The 17,795-nt window shown below is 42.4% G+C and overlaps 1 protein-coding gene across 1 annotated transcript in view; it reads right to left on the bottom strand.

Moving 5' to 3' along the window:
• ube2o (ubiquitin-conjugating enzyme E2O) overlaps positions 1-17,564 on the bottom strand; it is a 32,667-nt gene extending 15,103 nt beyond the window's left edge. Inside the window, exon 1 of the mRNA XM_062388562.1 lies at positions 16,926-17,564. Within this exon, the coding sequence (XP_062244546.1) occupies positions 16,926-17,342 (417 nt within the window). The 5' untranslated portion in view covers positions 17,343-17,564. The remainder of the gene's footprint in view (positions 1-16,925) is intronic.
• Positions 17,565-17,795: the final 231 nt, after the last annotated feature.

Below are 17,795 nucleotides of genomic sequence, written 5' to 3'. Positions count from 1 at the left end.
ACAGAACTAAAGCATGCACATGCCTGCATGAGTGTTGTCCATCTGTATATAGAGATGGACGACACATCTTCACTTCCCCGTACTGTCCAGAAATGAGGCCAGAAGATCAGGATAAGAAAGCTGCCATCTCATATCAATACCTCATTTGGAGCCAGAGTGGATATTGAAGATATATAACTATTTAGAGCAGTGTCGGATTGACGGCTGCATCACACTGCCTTCTGGTAAAAATCATTTCAACACTGCAGCCTTGTGTTCTCATTACAAAGAAATGGGGAGTTGTGTTATATTTCCGTGCAAATCTGTAGTCTGTCTGAATTTGGCAGATGAGGAAATGCACCTGCATGTGAAGCATAAAGACTAATAATCAACATAATTATAATAACTTCCTGACATTTTCTAAAACTTTCAACCACTTATCATCATCTAGTCGACATCAGTTTGCTCGGTGTCCATAGTCAATACTTAAGTTTCACACTGAGCTAATAATTAAGCTTCAGGGTCTATTAAAGCAAATAATATGTTGTACATTAGCACTATCCTGATTTGGCATCCAAAACCATCAACTACATGATACACGAAGGCTCACGCCCTATCAGTCATGGGAAAGAGAGATCGATAAAGATCAACCCATTTTTCTAGATCCACTTCCAAATTCAAAGGGCTCATCATTGGGGCATTTCCCAGCTCACACATTTTGTAAACAGACACAAATAAATAAAATCATTATTGTAATAATAAAAATGCAATAAAACAGTTACCTTCTCAGGAGAGGCAACCAATACAGTGATCCTGCTGATCTCAGCACTTATCTGTACAAGTTATATAATATGATGTACAACAAAGGAAGGTGTAGACAATCCCATCACTAACACATTTATATCAAGTCTACTTTACTTGAACTAATTATATTTAATAGAGTACACTACAGTGTTGATTCTCTCATGCTGAATCAGGCACAAAACAGAGCCTAGGTTGTACAGAGCCTTAGGTTTTACAGATCTACTAAACAAAAAGTGGTGAGGTCCACAGCTCTACTGAAAGTCATCCAGCATTCACACCAATATATCATCCATTTACTTTTCAGCACAAATTACTGCTGCTATTATTTCCTCACAGCCTCTCTGCAAGTCATCAACTTTTATTGTTTTCACTGCTAACTCACGATCTTACCCAAGAATGTACAGGCAATCAAAGTCACAGGGGCACGGAGATCAATCATTGAACAGGAGGGTAAATCATGATGTTCTTATAGCGTTTACAACCTCTACAATTTCAATATCAAGTTCCCTGATTAACTAAACTTTAAACATCTATAATATTATGAATTAAGGCAGCTGATTGATGTGGGTTAAACATGTTCATTAACTGGTTTACCCCCCCCCCCCCCCCCCCCCCCCCATTACCTTGATTCATGAGATTAACTTGATTTGCAGCTTGGTTTCATTACTTTGTCTTTACACAAATTGTAAAGACTTCACTCTCTACAGCACTTTGCTTTAGTCAAATTAAGTAATTAATTACATTTAAAACTAATTTCTACCAACAGATAAGAAATAAATAATGGTTGATGTTTAATTATATGAAAAAGATTGACTATGAATTCTTCACTCAGGAGCAGCTCCAGAGCATCAACACAGGACAAGAGAAAAGCCTGTTCCAAACAGGCAGGTTTTCAACAAGCACTGCACCAATCTACCTGTAGGAGGCCCAACCTCTACACCGTGAGCTACAGCACAAGCTGCTCTATTGGCAGAGCACTCACAGCTCAGGGGGAGCCAGAGCCTCTGAGTTTGGGCAGAGACATATGGAGGTAGAGGAGGAGAAAGTAATTAGGAGTAAAGAGATTGAAGAAATTTAAAACATGGGGCCTGCTGCCGACTAAGTAATGACTGGAGAGGAGAGGAGAGTTTCAATATAATGTCAGTAAAGTTGGGAAAAGTGGAGGATCACATGTTGGCAGACTGCGGGGCCACTGATGATTCAATCTTAAAATCAGGAATGAGAAAGCAGTATGAGGGGGGGAAGTTTTAGTTTTAGCTGATCGAGATGTTATCATAGATTTTAACTGTGCCGTCACATCCACCTGGTGGTAACGTGAGCTAGAGTGATGTAGATAGAGGTGCAACACTGGCAAGACAGCAAGGTGTTTGATGATTTGACCTCTGGAGTGTTTGTGTCGTATAACATGACTCACCAGGAGAACATACAAACAGAAAGAAAAACTCCTCTACAGACAAAAGGGAAAGGAGTCAATCACCTTTCTTTGCAGGTTTTACCAAATGTGTGAAAACGATAAGTAGAAGTAAGCTCCTGCAAGTCATATCAACTCTTGAAATGAGACTGTGTGAAGACATCCAATTATAGGAGTGATGGACCTGTGAGCACATTGTCACACTCTCTCCCACACACACACACGGGTCACTGGCAGCTTCTGCTTTGCCTCACTGTAACCCTACTCCACTGAATTCTGGAAGAGGAAGAGTGTGTGTACGATCGATGAGTCGCCATGTTCCCTTGTAATCTATTAAACAGCAGCCTGTCTGCTCCCCATGTCTCTACTGCACGTACGCACACACATCTCTTCATTAATATTCTCTCAGTGCATCATGCTGCAGTGCAGTACATGGGCAGATTTCTTCACTAGATCGTAAACATTCTTTAAAATCAATATATAAATACAACATTAAGACACCTTAGATAACAGCTATATTACTGAGGACCTCAACAGGACCTCTCGAACAGCTGTTAGTGGTTGATTAACAATGGCCTTGCTGGCTAATATTGTGTAACTTTAATTTCTCATGTAGAGATGATGGATATCTTGTAATTGTATGATGTAAATTACTAATTCTGCTACAGAAGTCTCTGCAGTGGGTGTGATTCCTCTCCAGATAGAGAGGAGCGAGCAGAGAATGGCGCTATCCCACAAACCATAGTGATGAAAAAAGCTGGATTTTCCAGTTTCTATAACAGTTTTCTTCATAGTGGGAGGGATGTCAGTAGTCTAATGTGCTGCTTGAACAGAGGACTGATAAACTGACTGACGACCTTAAGTTTCCAGTGCAGTCTTGTCTTTGGTTTGATCCAATTTGGGATGTGACATTTACAGCACAAATATGGCGACGCCTGTGAGCTAGTTCTGGCAGGCAACTCGAGCTGCGCTGCGCCAATCATGTTACATACATCATGTGACATACATCATGTGACATACATCATGTGACATACCTCAATCTCCACAACCATCTATAATACACACCCACCTTATCAGGTGGTCTATTTAACCAGAGAGACATTTCCCATCAACCCCTCTTGCTCGCACTGCTGCTGCAGTATTGCTACCTGTTGCTTCAGCCCCTCCACCACCCCAGCATCCACCTTTAGGCTCCAACGTGGGGTTACAAGTATTTGCTCATCACTCCCATCATTCCTGTGTAATCATATGGGGGAGTGATTAAGTTGGAGCCTCTACGCCAAAAACTAAATCTGTTGTAATAAATATTGAACATTTTTTTTATTTTTCCTGCTCCCTAAAGGAATCTGTAATTTATAAGTGAAAAGTGAACAGTGGATTTGTCTCTGGCATTTGCAGTACGTTATGTGGATCCTTCCAAAGCAGAGACGGCTACTGCCACTAATGAATTGTCTCAGCAGTCCAGGAAGAAACCAGCTTTAGTGGATTTCCAGAGTATTTACTGCTCGTTTATGCATCTTCACTTTACTTTCATTTTGGAATGAAGATTGTCTAAACGTTAATGATTACGCAAAAACTGCCTAGGTGATTTTGTTGAAACTAGGTGAAAGGAGGAGGTAAGGGCTGAGGAAGGAACCATTAACTTGTGGAGAAGATTCTCACATGCATGTTTTTTTTTGTGAATTTCTTGATGAATAATGCAGATGAACTTTTGGTGGTTATCTGGATAATGATCTGGATTTTTTTGTGGGTTACTGTAGGGTAACAAATATTACTATACCATAGCTAGGATATTTTGCCTGTGTTTAACATAAGAAGATGGCAGAACATTTCTGTGTACATGGTTTACATGTGTCTGATCATAATACATGTATTTGCAACATGGTGATAAAATGGCCGATCAGCCTTGGCGGAGGAATGCTATCTCTGTGGGACCTTATTTTTTGGTTTTGGTAACTAAACTAATTGATACAACTCAAGCTGAGGAAGCATCTGCCATCTTGGTAGATAATTATGAGAGCCCTGAATAGGGTGTTAACATGCCAGATATTAAGGTTTCTCAATAAGGGATTACCTAACCAGGATAAGGCATATCAGTGTGTGTTATGTGAATCACTCGTTCAGGGGGAATTTACAAATTTGTGCAAAGGTTTTGGTAAAGAAAAGATTTTTTTTAACCTGTGAGAGCAACCTGGTGACCTTTGATACCTTTGTCTTGGGCTCTTTGATTCACAGAAAAGGGGACATTTTTACAGTCTGCAAAAGAAGCAGCTGCTTGTCGAATGGTAGGAGGCTTCTTCATGTTACTCACGTACAAGGCACATTGAAACAAAGATCTATCAAACACATGCCCAGACTTTATAGCTGCAGATATTTATGCAATTTCAAAACACCTTGAGTTGTAGTCACGTGCACTCTATACACAGTACATCCCTCATTAAAACAGGACTCAAACACTTCCCCTCCTCATCCGCATGCATCCTCCGTCACACATAGCCACCACATTACTGCAAACACAAACTGAACAATGATGAGCGAACTAGACGGCTTGAGTACAACAAAGCAGCTGACTGTTGCTAAGGCTCATGTAGTGATGATGAGAGGAGAGGCGGTGAGGTGGTGGTGCGCAAGGAGTCAGACAACAAAAGAAAAAGACCTGCCTATTTGCACACATAGATACAAGAGTGTCTGTGTCTATTTGTGTGCGGTGATGGAAGACAATGTTTCTCCATTCAAGCTGCATCGGTAGAAGGGCCCGGACTGATAACAAGAATCGATGGAGGACGGTATTTGCTTGGACTTCCCGGCCCAATTAACACAAGTCATTATTCAGGTGCTGTACGAAGAGGAGGAGGAAGAGGAGGAAGAGGGGGAGAAAGAGACACTGCAGAGGACTGCAGCTCAGGGCCACGCCTGTTCTCCACACAGATAGTTCACAACGCCAGGCTCGCTCATTCTGGCTTCTGTCTTTTTCTTATTATCTTCATTTCTGTACCAACAATCCTTCAGAGCAACACGTCAAGTCAAATGGATTCAGAAGTAACAGGTGCAATACTAGGTTTTCTCGCCTCAAACACACATGCCTGTACTCAATGTTTATCCTATGAGAGATTCCACTCACAGATCTGTCCAGTGCAGTCATGATGACAGCGCCACGCCCTGCACCTCTGCCTTCAACCTCTGACAAATCAGATCAAATTTTTTTCTCCTACGGGAGAACATACCAATTCTTTTCAAAAAAAGACTGGGGCGAGATGTATATGCTGCGAGTCATTAATTGCCCGGTCTACTCCAAACCGATTTGAATCTAATTTAACTTAGACACACTTAATCCTGAAACTCTCCAGCCAAGAGGGGGTGATCACTCATTCAGGAACTACGGGTTGTCTAAATCCTTTTTCTGTAGCCTAATAGTGAAATAATATGAAATAACATTTATTATTAATTTATAGCATAAGAAAAGGGATAACAGACAGTATTTGTTTGGGATGAAAATGTGCAATTCACAAATTTGTTTGTATTGCACTGCAGTTATATCCCTGTGGCAACCAGTGCAGTTTATGTTTTCAGCCTTTCCCCCCAAGATTCATAGAAGACGACTGTGACCTTTGACCGCCGAAATAGAACCAGATCTTCTAAATCCAAATTAATGTTTGTACCAAAATTTAAGACATTTTCTCGAGGCAGTTTGAAATATCACTTTCACAATAATGGGAAGGCGTCAACCCTGAAAAACAATGCGTCCGGCCAAAGGCTGTGGCCCACACGGAGGCATAAAAAGTCTGGGATACGCCTCCTGGTCCAGAGCCGCAATTCCCTAAACCACTGCAGAACAATGCACTTCTCTGCTTTTCATCCGTTTATTCATCCTCCAAATGTGGTGATATATACCGTTACAAAATCAATACTCATTTACAAAACTGTCCAGAGTGGGTGTGCATCGGTTTACCCACCTGCTTCTCTTTTAATGGTGCTGCACACTGCACTCCCTGAATAAAATGTCTACCAGACGTCATATATAATTTTAGTTCTATTTTTAGTTATAAAACATATGAAAGGACTTACCTGATATTGTTTCTTACTACATAGCCTTTTTATATAAATATTACAAAATTATTGCAATTAATCAAATGAGGTAGATTTCCTTTAGTGTGGGGAAGCAAAAAATAAAATAAAAAAATCCATATCTAGTCTTTGGAGCCCTGGTTGATATGGCGATAAACAAGTGAAGCATCAATCCTCTCACCATGACACTTTCTTCTTGCTGCTGCAGGATGGTCTGTCTGACTCAAGGCTATTGATTGGGATGCTTAAGGGTGTGTATGGCTCTATTAAAAAGAAAGCAGGCACATGGCCTTTTTACCCATTGAGACCATGGGGGAAGGTCAACGGAACTAATAGCACAAGGTATATATGACTGAACAGTTGCCTTACTGTGTCGTTTGAGGGATGATGCACCAAAAGTCATAAACAAGCAGAATATGGAATGTAGAGAAGAAGCAGTCACAAAGAGGCTGAGAATATAAGATGGAGAAATGGAGAAGGAAATACATATACTTAAGAGGGGCAATCATGAAGATGAAGAAATAGATGGAACAGGTGAGGGGAGAAGATGGTAAGAGGGTGGAGGGTGCATTGAGAGGAAGACAGGGTGTAACGGGAATAAATGAAGGAGCGTTGTACAAGGCACAGAGGAGACAGCAATCAGAAACCCAGAAAAAGTAGGAGATAGAGACAGATCACGGGGAGAGGGAGAGGCAATAAGCAAAAGCAAAAATAGACGAGCAAAAAAAAAAAAACAGCAGAGAGAGAGAGACTATCTCCCAACTGGGCAGGGCCAACACTGCAGAGGAAAAAGGGTGGATGAAAAGATGAGGGAGAGAGAGAGAAGAGATGCAAGGAGAGATGACTAGTGGGATGGGTGCGGGCTCCAGCAGCCAAGTCACTTCAGAGTCTGTCTATTCCTGTGTGTGTGTGTGTGTGTGTGTGTGTGGTCTATACAGAGAGAGGATGAAATGAGATCCATTATCTCAGGGCAGGAACAGAACGACCATCCAGTCATGAGTAAGAGGTTTACGGGATGGGTTCGGAGGAGAGGAGACTGTGGGGGGCAGGGTGAAAAGATGAAGCAGGGTAAGAGAGGAGTGACACGACAGTGGTGGCGGAGGAGAAGGGAAGGAGGAAAAGGTGGAGCTTGCTGAGGAGAAAGAAAGGGAGCAGAGAGGAGGGAGCAGAGAAGAGGAACAGAGGGATAAGAAAAAAGGGAAGATAGAGGTTAAAGTAGGAGCACACAGGGGTTAAAAGAGGAGGAGAGAAAAGCAGTCATGTGATGTCCATGTCGTATCAGATTTACAGGAAGTAGAACATGCTGACATCATCCTCCAAGTCAGGGGCGTTTCTAGGATTGAAAGAAAGGGGGGATTAGCCCCTAAGGATGCTGAATGTTTGCGCGTGCAGCGCAATTGAGCCCCAAATCGGGCTCAACTGGGCCCAATTTCATGGGCTCATTTGGGGCTGCGGATATCCATTGTTGCAGACAGTTCATAGATTGGTTCAATCACAAAGTGTGTGGTTCAATCACAAAGAGTGTGATTTTTCTCTGTATCTTTGCTTACATTCATTCAGTATAAGATAACAGAAGAGACAGAATTTCAGGGTCATTGTGAAATTTGACAACACAAATATGAACTTTTCTCAAATAGAGAGAAATAATTTTCCTGCTTGTAAAGGAAAGACGGATATACGAGTTTTTATATCCACGTCCGTCCCAAATCTTAATTCTTAAAGGGACCAAACACAATGGATGCAGAATGGACCAGCCAGTGTAACAATCGTTAACAACTACAGATAGCCACATTCTTTAACTACCTGTACTTACAATTTCACTCTGTGCATCATTTACTATCAGCTAAACTCCTTGGCTGTAATCCTGCTGTCTTGATGAGAGACATTACTTGGCAGAGTGAGAAAGCCAGCGCAGCAGTGATGCAGACTCCCCACGGTCCTAGTACCCGGTCTTTTATTGTTAAGTATGATGAGAGGCTATTGGATTGAAATTTGAAGGGGGAGAAAACATACAAACCAGAAACGCACTCACAGAGGTAGCATGTTGGAGTTATAAATAACTTGTCCATGTGCAAAACAATAGTTTAATTGAAAAAAAAAAAAAAAATCCCAATAATTACTTGGGGGGGCTGACGAACATTTTAGGGGGGCTTCAGGCCTAACGACGCCCCTGCTCCAAGTGGTCCGAGTGGAAATGCATTGATTGAATCATTCAGATGTGCATCAATCAAAAACACATATTTAATCAAGACACGGCCACCCCATAAAGATCACTGACTTTTATGTCAAGAAAAGTGGGCTCCACATGAACAAGTGCGAAATGATGCATTTAAAAGCATCATTTGAGCACAACAGCTGTTCCAGAAGAAAAGATTCCTGTTGGTTTTCTCCAGTGACATTTCCGAAAATCCTTATAAAAAGGGTCGACCAGCGTCAAAATGAATCATGACCATTAAACGAGAGGCAAAGGTACAAGGTACTATGCATCCCATTGCAGATTATCCTTTTCCAATGACTTCCATCGCAATTCAGTGATTTTCACCCATTGTAGAGTTTTTATCATCTCTCAAAAAAATACAAAGCTGAATGATCCAATCTTGGCAGACATGATTTTCAGCAGGAGCAAACATTGTTGTTCTCTTAGGAATCTTCTGGCGTTGCGTCCAGGGACTAGCCAGTGAAAACAGAGTGTTGATTGGTTGGTTTCACACAAAAGCCAGACGGACAAAACAATCTCCTAAATGTGTGAGGGTGGCAACAAATGACACGTGTGCCACTCTCTTTTCATGAGGTCATAACTCCTGTAAATCACAACACTGGGTTTTATTATTGCCGAATCTAGAAATATTGATTAAGGCACGCGTAAGTGTCCTTAAATTCTAGACTACTAACTTAGAACAATGCCTCGAGCCCTTTATATTTTGGACAGGGATACTTTAATGACTATGATGATTTTTAGCTGGAAAAAAAATCTCCCCTGAAACATATTTCAGGGGAGAGAAAGCTAGAGTAATGTGTTATCCCGAGAAGGGAGGGAGGATAACGGAAAAATAGGATCCCGGAGATGAAAAGTACACAGAGAGCCCACCAGTTTCACAGCTTGTCCCATTTCACACTTGGATAAGAAGTCAATTTCACTCTAAAAGCCCAGAGAGGAAAGACTAAAAGGCGAAAACCTGCATTTCATCTTGCATCTTTCCGCTGCCGCGCCTCTTCCCCCACCCGCTGAGCGGAATCATCACCTCATCACAGTCGACAATGACACAATCTCAGCTGCCTATAAGAGGGCAGAGCGTGCAACAAGAGGGAGCAAGGAATCAGGCGACATGGGTGCAACAGAGTCACCCTCACATTTAGTAGCAAATGTGTCTGAGTCACAGAGGTGGAATAACTGGACAATTTAAAACTAAATGCAAAACTCACTAGAGAGCATACCTCCGATGAGGCCTAGAAGTGTCCTTCAATTAATACAAGACTTATGGCTATAGGCCACATAATGTTTCTCAGCTACACATTGGTGGTAGTTAGAGGTTTCTATCCCCATTTGTTACTTTATCATATACACTATATGAAACCACATTTAAATCCACTAGAGCCAGATTTTTACACTTAATCGATACAAACCCCCTGAATAAGTCTGACATTTTTTCATCAAGATCATATTTCATATGGAATCAACAAAGATGTAAAACTCCAAGATCCGCCCCTATCTAAAATTGAGTGGGTTCTTTCCTGACCAAAAGCACACCCTTCCACCAAATGTCATGCTAATCTTTCCAGTAGTTATTGTATAATCCTGCTAAAAAACAAACAGATGAAAACATTACCTTAAGTGATAGTAAATGTTTCATTAAAATAATGAAATGCATGACTAAATCATCAAGTATATGAATTAACTGCTGAAATACATAATTTTTTTATGATCAATGGGCAGCAATGACTGAATTAGAACCATCAAAATAAATGCAATTAGTGCATGGTCGTTGAATTTCACTATTTGTGTGGATAAAGGATGTTAGCAGGGATCTACTCAGTGCGTTTCTGTACTGAAACAGCAAAGAGGAGTCTCAGTTTGCCTTCTTTTGTTGGTCAACTTTAAGTGAGCATGTAAAAACAAAAATTATTACTTCTATTATAAAAAAAAACTGACTTCTTAAAGTTTTAATGAATGTTGTACAACAGAAGAAGTCAAACATTCTGCAGGCAGAAAGTATCGCAACAGGCAAAAGCTGCCAACCAGGAACTAAAATAAGACCTGTGTGCACGTGTGTGTGTGTGTCTGAAAATACAGGTTAATGTCTTTCCCTCAATTATAGTTGCCTGAGCTTTCCCTGCAGTCAAAAAGCTTTGTTATACAGCAGCTGGTGTTGAGCAATGTTTGCATTAATAATCCATTTATTATGTGAGGACTTCAGTCATGATTGTACAACAGCAATGCAGCACTGTAGCTGGTTCTCCTGTTTTTAGAGGCCAGGTTTAGCTGCTCAGTGGTGACAAAACTAAATGCCTAGTGCCTCTGAAGCGTGCGTGTGCGTTTGTGTTGTGTGTTTATTCCTGGGCCTGCCTGGCACCTGCACAAACCCATAACTAAGGCTCTGTGTAGCAAAGCGCAGTTGGGCGGGCCTTGGCAATGACCACATGTCCCAGATTACACCAACGTCTACCAGCTTACCTTGAGCACCTGCAGAGCGATGTATGAAATCAATCAACCTTATCTGAGGGCATCGACGCTGCAGAATGTTCAGTTTCAAATATCTAATCGTGACCGTTTTCATCCCGGGAATTCCACCTGACAATAAATTTGAATTCTGATCAGATGCTATGTGCGATGTGGCAGGTTTACACAACAAAATACAAGAGCAGTGTGTATATTCGAAAGAGAATGGTGTGCAGATCCACTCTCACACAATAAAGGCTTAGCTGCTAAGTTAATTAGAACTTGCAGACTAAGGAAACAGAAATCATTAATGTGATCGCTCTAGTCTGCTCTTAGGAAACTGCTGTAGCCAGTGCACAACGCTGACAACCAGTTCAAACCACAAACACACCGACTGTTCATCTAAAAGCTTGTCTGGGTGAGAATATAGGGGAATGGAGGATATAGACAAATTAGGCATTTATTCTTTGAAATCTCTTTCTTAAGATGCTTCTTTTGATCAATTTGATTCCCCCATCTATGCATATTAAATGCATTAATCAATCAGCTACAATTTTTTTGAAGAGCCAAGGCCTGGATTTGATACTTGCAGGATGCATGATGCTGGAATAAATCTGTGTATTGAAGTATCTTGAACATTTATGCAGCAGTCAAACCTTTTTGGACAAAAGGGGTTGTATTCTGTGGGTCAATGGGGGTGTGACCAGAGGTCTGCAGTTGGAAGGATGGGGGTAGGGGGCAGACATGGCCGGACTGACAGATGGGAGTCACCCTGCTGCCAGAGCACTCAGCAACTGCAGTGTTCTCCCATTTTTTTTCCTCTATTATTAAGGAGATATATTTTGGCAGTCTCAAATATATTATCGGTAAGTCAAGTGAGGCAAACAATGTGCAGAGCAGAACGGACATTTTCCCTTTTACTGAATGAATTCACACACAGATTTTGCTCCAGTGTAGATAGGATAAAAAGCCAAAGATTGATGGATGACGTATGGCATCATGCTTCTGCATGGTAAGGACAGTGGGGGAGTAACACAACAATGCACAACATATCTGCTACTGCAGCCGTTAAGAAACCACAGCAGCCGTTTCATCTCTCATCACTGTTCTGTTCTGACTGTTTTACTGAACTGTACAGAAAGCCTCCCTAACTAACTGGTTGGTTTCAAAGTCCAACTATGGACCAGGACAAAGATAAATGCAGTAAAACCACAGGAGCCTCCTACTCACTTCATAAAGCATTGATGTGGTTAAACAGACAATAAAACCATATGAGAATCAAAAGTTCAACTCTCCAAGCTCCTCTCCTCTTGTTGTTACCGAACAATGTGACATGGCTACAAGCTGTGATGATCTTTCCCCCCAAACACTGACAGCTGGATAAATAGCCTGCAAGTGGAATTTACTAAACCAAAAAAAGAGAGCACACACCTTCGCTATTGTTCAATAGTCCCCTTAAATTCAAATCAAGTTGTGAATTCAGATGAATTCTTCCCTGACCCCTAACAAATCTTTCCAACAAGTTGCGTGGTAATCCATCTGGTTGTTTTTGTCAAACATACAAACCAAACCAACCAAGAAGCGAAAACAGGGGTGAAAACATAACTTCCTTGGTGGAGGTAGTCAGTCTGGTGGTTGCTGCATTGAGGAATGTGCTGCTTCAGGAGTACAAACCAGATTGCACTGAACCAGCAGCAAAACTCAGATTTCTCTCTGAGACAACAAGCCATAGAGGACTGGAAACTTTAAATGGATTAGAGAGCAGGAGGTGGGAATTTAGCATTTCTATTACTGAGAGCCTGCCCACATTAACAGCCAGCTGGTACTGAACTGTCTGCTGATCTCATTACCTCCTTTCCAATCAGGATTGTAGTCTCATTTTGTTTTCATTCTCCTCCTGGTTTCAACATAGAGGTGATATTTTAATTGTTTTTTCGACACTTTCCTTTCCCTCCGTTCTCACTTCTCCTCCCTCATCTTTGTCTGCAGGGCAGTCAGCAACAGTGGTTCTTGCTACACCCACCCTCTCATCATTTAACCACATCAGCCTCCTCCTCCACCCCTACACTCCCAGAGCCCACCTTGACCCCTGTGACCTAACACAGCAGATAAGACCTGATGCATCATGTCATCACACCATATGTACCGGGCGTTTCCGTAAAGTACATTTAGGGACTTAACAGCGCTCCCATTGGTGTTTGAGTTACCCAGTAACTGATAGAAGCAGGGACATCTCAGGCTAAGACTCAACTGCTGCTGCCTTGGAGTGTCCCACTGCTGCACCTCTGGGCTTGGATGGAAATTGTGTGTCAGTTGTGCTGCAGCATCGGGGCTCTCTGTGCGTTTGTAACTGACTGGTGACCGTGGCAGGCCAAGTGCAGGAATAGGCACAAGGTCTGTTAGTTTTTGTCTTTTTTTATGCTTACATACGGTTAATGTTTTAATCTTTAAATAATAATGGATTTACAATTTTAACCACAATGGCACTCAGAGAAAAAATACCTCTATCCAGCCGCAAAAAATGTCACACACTCCTAGATATTATGCCTCGAAGTGTGCCTGATGTTTTCAATAAGATCTCTGTATTATTTCATAAAAAATTCACAGAGTGAAGGAAACCTCTATCTTGCCAGATTAAAGAAAGTAAAAAAAAAAGCATAGACCTGCACCAAGACGTAATGGCTTCTTCCTTGACCCACATCTTATCCTTCCACCAGGTTTTGAGGTAATCTGTTCAATAATTTTTGTGAAATGCTAACAAAGAGAAACGCTAATGAAAACATCACCCCCTTGTTATATAGGTATAAATTATCATTAGTATAATTATTAAGCAAATCAATATAATTCCAATAGAAAAAATAAAACACTGAAACAAAAACAATAAAACCCTAAATTGAGGGGGAAAAATCTGATCGGGTGCCATAGCAACCAAAGCTCTGCGATGCACTGAAGTACAGAAAATCCTGTGCTACACAAGCTGCATGTTAAAGAGCACTTCATCACCTTCAGCTGTTACATGTCATGTCAGCCCACTTATTTAAGGTTTAAGCTACTCTTAACTTAAACAGTATTTCTCCACATGATGCTGAATGAACTGCATGTTCCTACCTGACTTACGTCCCTAATATGCATGAGTTCTTCATGTTTCAATTCTATAGGAGATCCTTTACAGCGCCAGGTAGATGTATGGAGTCAGTGTGGAGTGGACAGCAGCATTAGTCTTTCTGATAACCTGCAGCGACTCTGAGTAGTTTTAAAGTCAGTCAGGAAAAAAAAATCTAATTGTTCTCCAATCTATGACGAGGCAGAGGCAGCGTCTTTGTTCCTATGTGATCATGTCTCTATATCTTCCTATTAAAACACACAGGAGGCTCAGGCGGTTTCACAGTAAAACCCTCTCTGTCCATAAGATTGTTTTGGCCCTGCATTCAATTTAAATATCTGTCCACACTAACACTCCTGAAACACGTGACCACTCACGTACGTACGTTCGTGCCGGTGTAAACAGGAAGGGAAGCACGTCCAGCTCAGGTCCGGCTGGGCACGGGAAATGTCTCGGATTGCGCAAATAATAACTTGTCTCCTATACATGTAAACAGTTGTATAACAAAGACAACAGGGTCAGCGATGATGTAACTGTCCATGTTGCATTCTACACTGGTAGTCGAGGCTGGAAGGGGGTCATGTGATAGGAGCCTTTGGAACCAGCAAAGGCTACGTCGTGACCGAAAGGCTTAATCATCATTTCCAAACATCTCCGGTTCTGCCTGTAGACCCCAGAGTTTGAAAACTAAAGAGGGGTCTACAGCGTTTTCAAATTCAAGCGGCTCTAAAACTCAGGAGCAGTGTGGATATAGTCAGGCACTGAGCATGGAACGCAAACTCCGGCAAATATCTGGAAGTATTTTATCATACATTTTACGTAGCTCATGAGCTGCGGGTTTACTGCACATCATGTGTGAGCTTTCTTAACACTGCGGGTCTGATTTGCAATGACTTCCTCAAAGAGGGTGTGTCCTTTGTTGTAGATGTGTGGGTTGTACTGATGTCACCATTTCTACAGGGTCTGTAAAATGCAGATAAACTTCAGCCACATTTGGTCCAATGGCTTTGGAAAATCACTAAAAATACATGTGGTCACAGTGTTAAGAGAGCCACTCTGTTTACTTTCATTCTATTTCTAATTAGTCGTTGTGTATAAATACGGGTGAAACTTGTATGTTCATGAAGCCACCTGGTGTCACCTCCTGCTTAAAGCCAGACAAAACTCGGCTTGATTTTCATGCAATACAAAGAAGCAATAAAACATTAGGATCTCATTGGCCTCATAGTTTAGGATGGTTTACAATTTGCATCTCATGGCTGCCGCTGCGTTCTAAACTTCAATCATGTAGGAGGAGTTTTGTAGTAGAAAATGCAAGTTTTTTAATCTCAAGAGAAAGTGCAGCAGATTTCCATCACCTGTTCTCTCTCCCTCCCCTTATCACTGCTGAGAAAGAAGACTAGTAGAAAAAACACAAATCAATATATTGAGGAAATATCATCTTCAAGATTACTGCAGGATGTAATTCTGCATTATTCATCAGAATCATCACGGTGCTTTCGGAAAATACGTAACTAAGACTAAGCCTGTCAACACAGGACATGTGGTGCACGGAGATAAGCAAAAACATAGCTACAGAGTGAACCTGTTCACACTGGCAAAATCTAGATCCTTTAGGGACACAAACTAGCAATGACGCAGCATAAAGCCGTCCACGTTCTGTGGAAACAACCGTGTCATTGTTCGCGAGTCTCTGTTGTGAGGAAGGTTGAATGAAGCACTGGCCAGAACTTCACTCATTGAGCCATGAGGACAAAGCAGCGCAGCAACATGGGCGTTTAACCAGGCTCCTTCTGGTCCCATCCTGCGTCTCTACAATGAGCTGATAGGAGCGTGTTCCAGATCCGTCCTCCTTCTATCTCTGTCCCTCCTTCTTTCAACAACGCCCAGGAGAAATCTAGAGAAGTGGCAGAGGGTTCACAGGGCGGCAGGGTTCTCCATTTCTTTACCAAGCTTACAATCGGAATAATTTTATACCGCAAACAACCGCCGACTGTGCCTTTTATAAGAAATAACCCTAAAACCTAGGACCATTCTTACACATATACACCTTTAATACTTAACTCACCTACACACTATTTGCACACTACACTAACCCTTTTCAGATTTTGTTTTTAGAAGTTCCTAGTTGCAGAATCTTCAACATTTTGTGAATATTAGCTGATTTTGTTCGTCTTCCATGACAGTAAGATAATTGTGTTTGGGATTTTGGATAAAACAGACAAGTCACATTTGAAAAGAGATCCACCTGCACCCTGACACCAACAGCAGCAAGTGATCATCGCTAATAAGCTGAAAGCTGCAAATATGTGCTTAAGGCTGAACTCAGCAGAAAATCATTCGCATACTTTACTGATGCATTTGAGCCCTTTGTTCTGCAGGCTCAGAGTCCAGGTGATAGCTTTAGATGAATATTGAAATAGGAGGCAGATGTATTCGAGATGTTAGGTTCGGGGTATTTAGTCGTTTTAATGATAAAGTGTTTAACAGTATTCTAAGACAGAGTCACTCCCAGCTCACACACTGGATTCAAGAGGACCTAACCCCGGCGTGCGTGTGGCAGACAGCGGAGAGCTGCACCTGCCACAGCCCGGAGCTCCAATCCCCGGAGCGGACAGCTCTGTCAGCCGGGTGAAGCTAACGTGCGAGCGGCTAGCTGCACGCACACAGGTGCAATCAGCCTGATTAGCCTGCTCCAGATCAATGACATGAGGGCTACGAGCTACACCGCTAGTTAGCATGCGCGCCTGGACGCTAGCCAGTTAGCCGGTTGGGTTGTGCGTTCTAAGGCAGACGGATTAGATGAACCTTATCCCCGTGTGGCTCACAGCTGTCCTCTGCCCAGGAGACAGTGGGAGCAGCGGCCTCAGCGTGGACACATCAATGTGGACACATGAGTGTGGTACCTTTGTCTCCCTGATGTCCTGCTTGCCTCCCTCGGGGTACCATTGGACGCGGACGAAGCCCCTGCCGAGCGGCTCACTCGGGGAGTCCACTGCGCTCTCAGTGTCCGAACCACCTGGGGCTCGTCCTCCTCCTCCACCTCCACCTCCTCCTCCACCACTGTCGCCGCGTCTCCCTACGCCGTCGTCGAGGTCCGAGTCGGAGTTAAATTCCTCTTCGCCATGGATCATCCGTACGAGGCCGAACCGGACTGAGCCGCGGTACCGCCCGGAGACCAGGTCGTGGGAGAAGAGCAGCCGCTGGGAGCCGTCCGCCGTAGGGGAGAGAGCCAGGGAAGGGGGCTCGGAGACCGGGCTGGCTGCAGGAGAGAGGCCCGGGGTCGGGGATGCTGCCGCATCCGATGCTACGGGCTCCGCCATCGCTGCTGTTGTCAGGGAGTGATGCTGCTGGAGCGCGAGGACGACGATGGACACAAGAAACAGTTGAAGCAGCACGTGTTTACGTCGCTGCGTAACTAACGTGCTGTGCGTAACTAGTGCATTGTGACAGAGTCATCACGCAGTGCCGTTTCTCACCACTGAGCGGCGCTGTGAAATCAGGTAAATGGTTGGCAGCAAATGTAGATGTATCTATAAAGGAGAGAAAACACATAGTAATAGAAATTAAGTGTGCTTATAGAAGAGAAAACACTCAATTAATAACAATAATAATAAATAAAGAAAATAAAAGCATGTTTTTAAGTTGCTTTATGAAATCAGGTTGACAGCACATGCATGTGTATATTTAGTAGAGAAAATACATTTTTATTATATAAATAAATAAAGAGAAGCCTTTAAATATAACCTAAAAACAAAAGAGAAGAAGTAATGTGT

This window comes from Platichthys flesus, chromosome 5 (genome assembly GCF_949316205.1).
Source record: "Platichthys flesus chromosome 5, fPlaFle2.1, whole genome shotgun sequence".
NCBI lineage: Eukaryota > Metazoa > Chordata > Actinopteri > Pleuronectiformes > Pleuronectidae > Platichthys > Platichthys flesus.
This window is presented reverse-complemented; position numbering and strand designations above follow the sequence as displayed.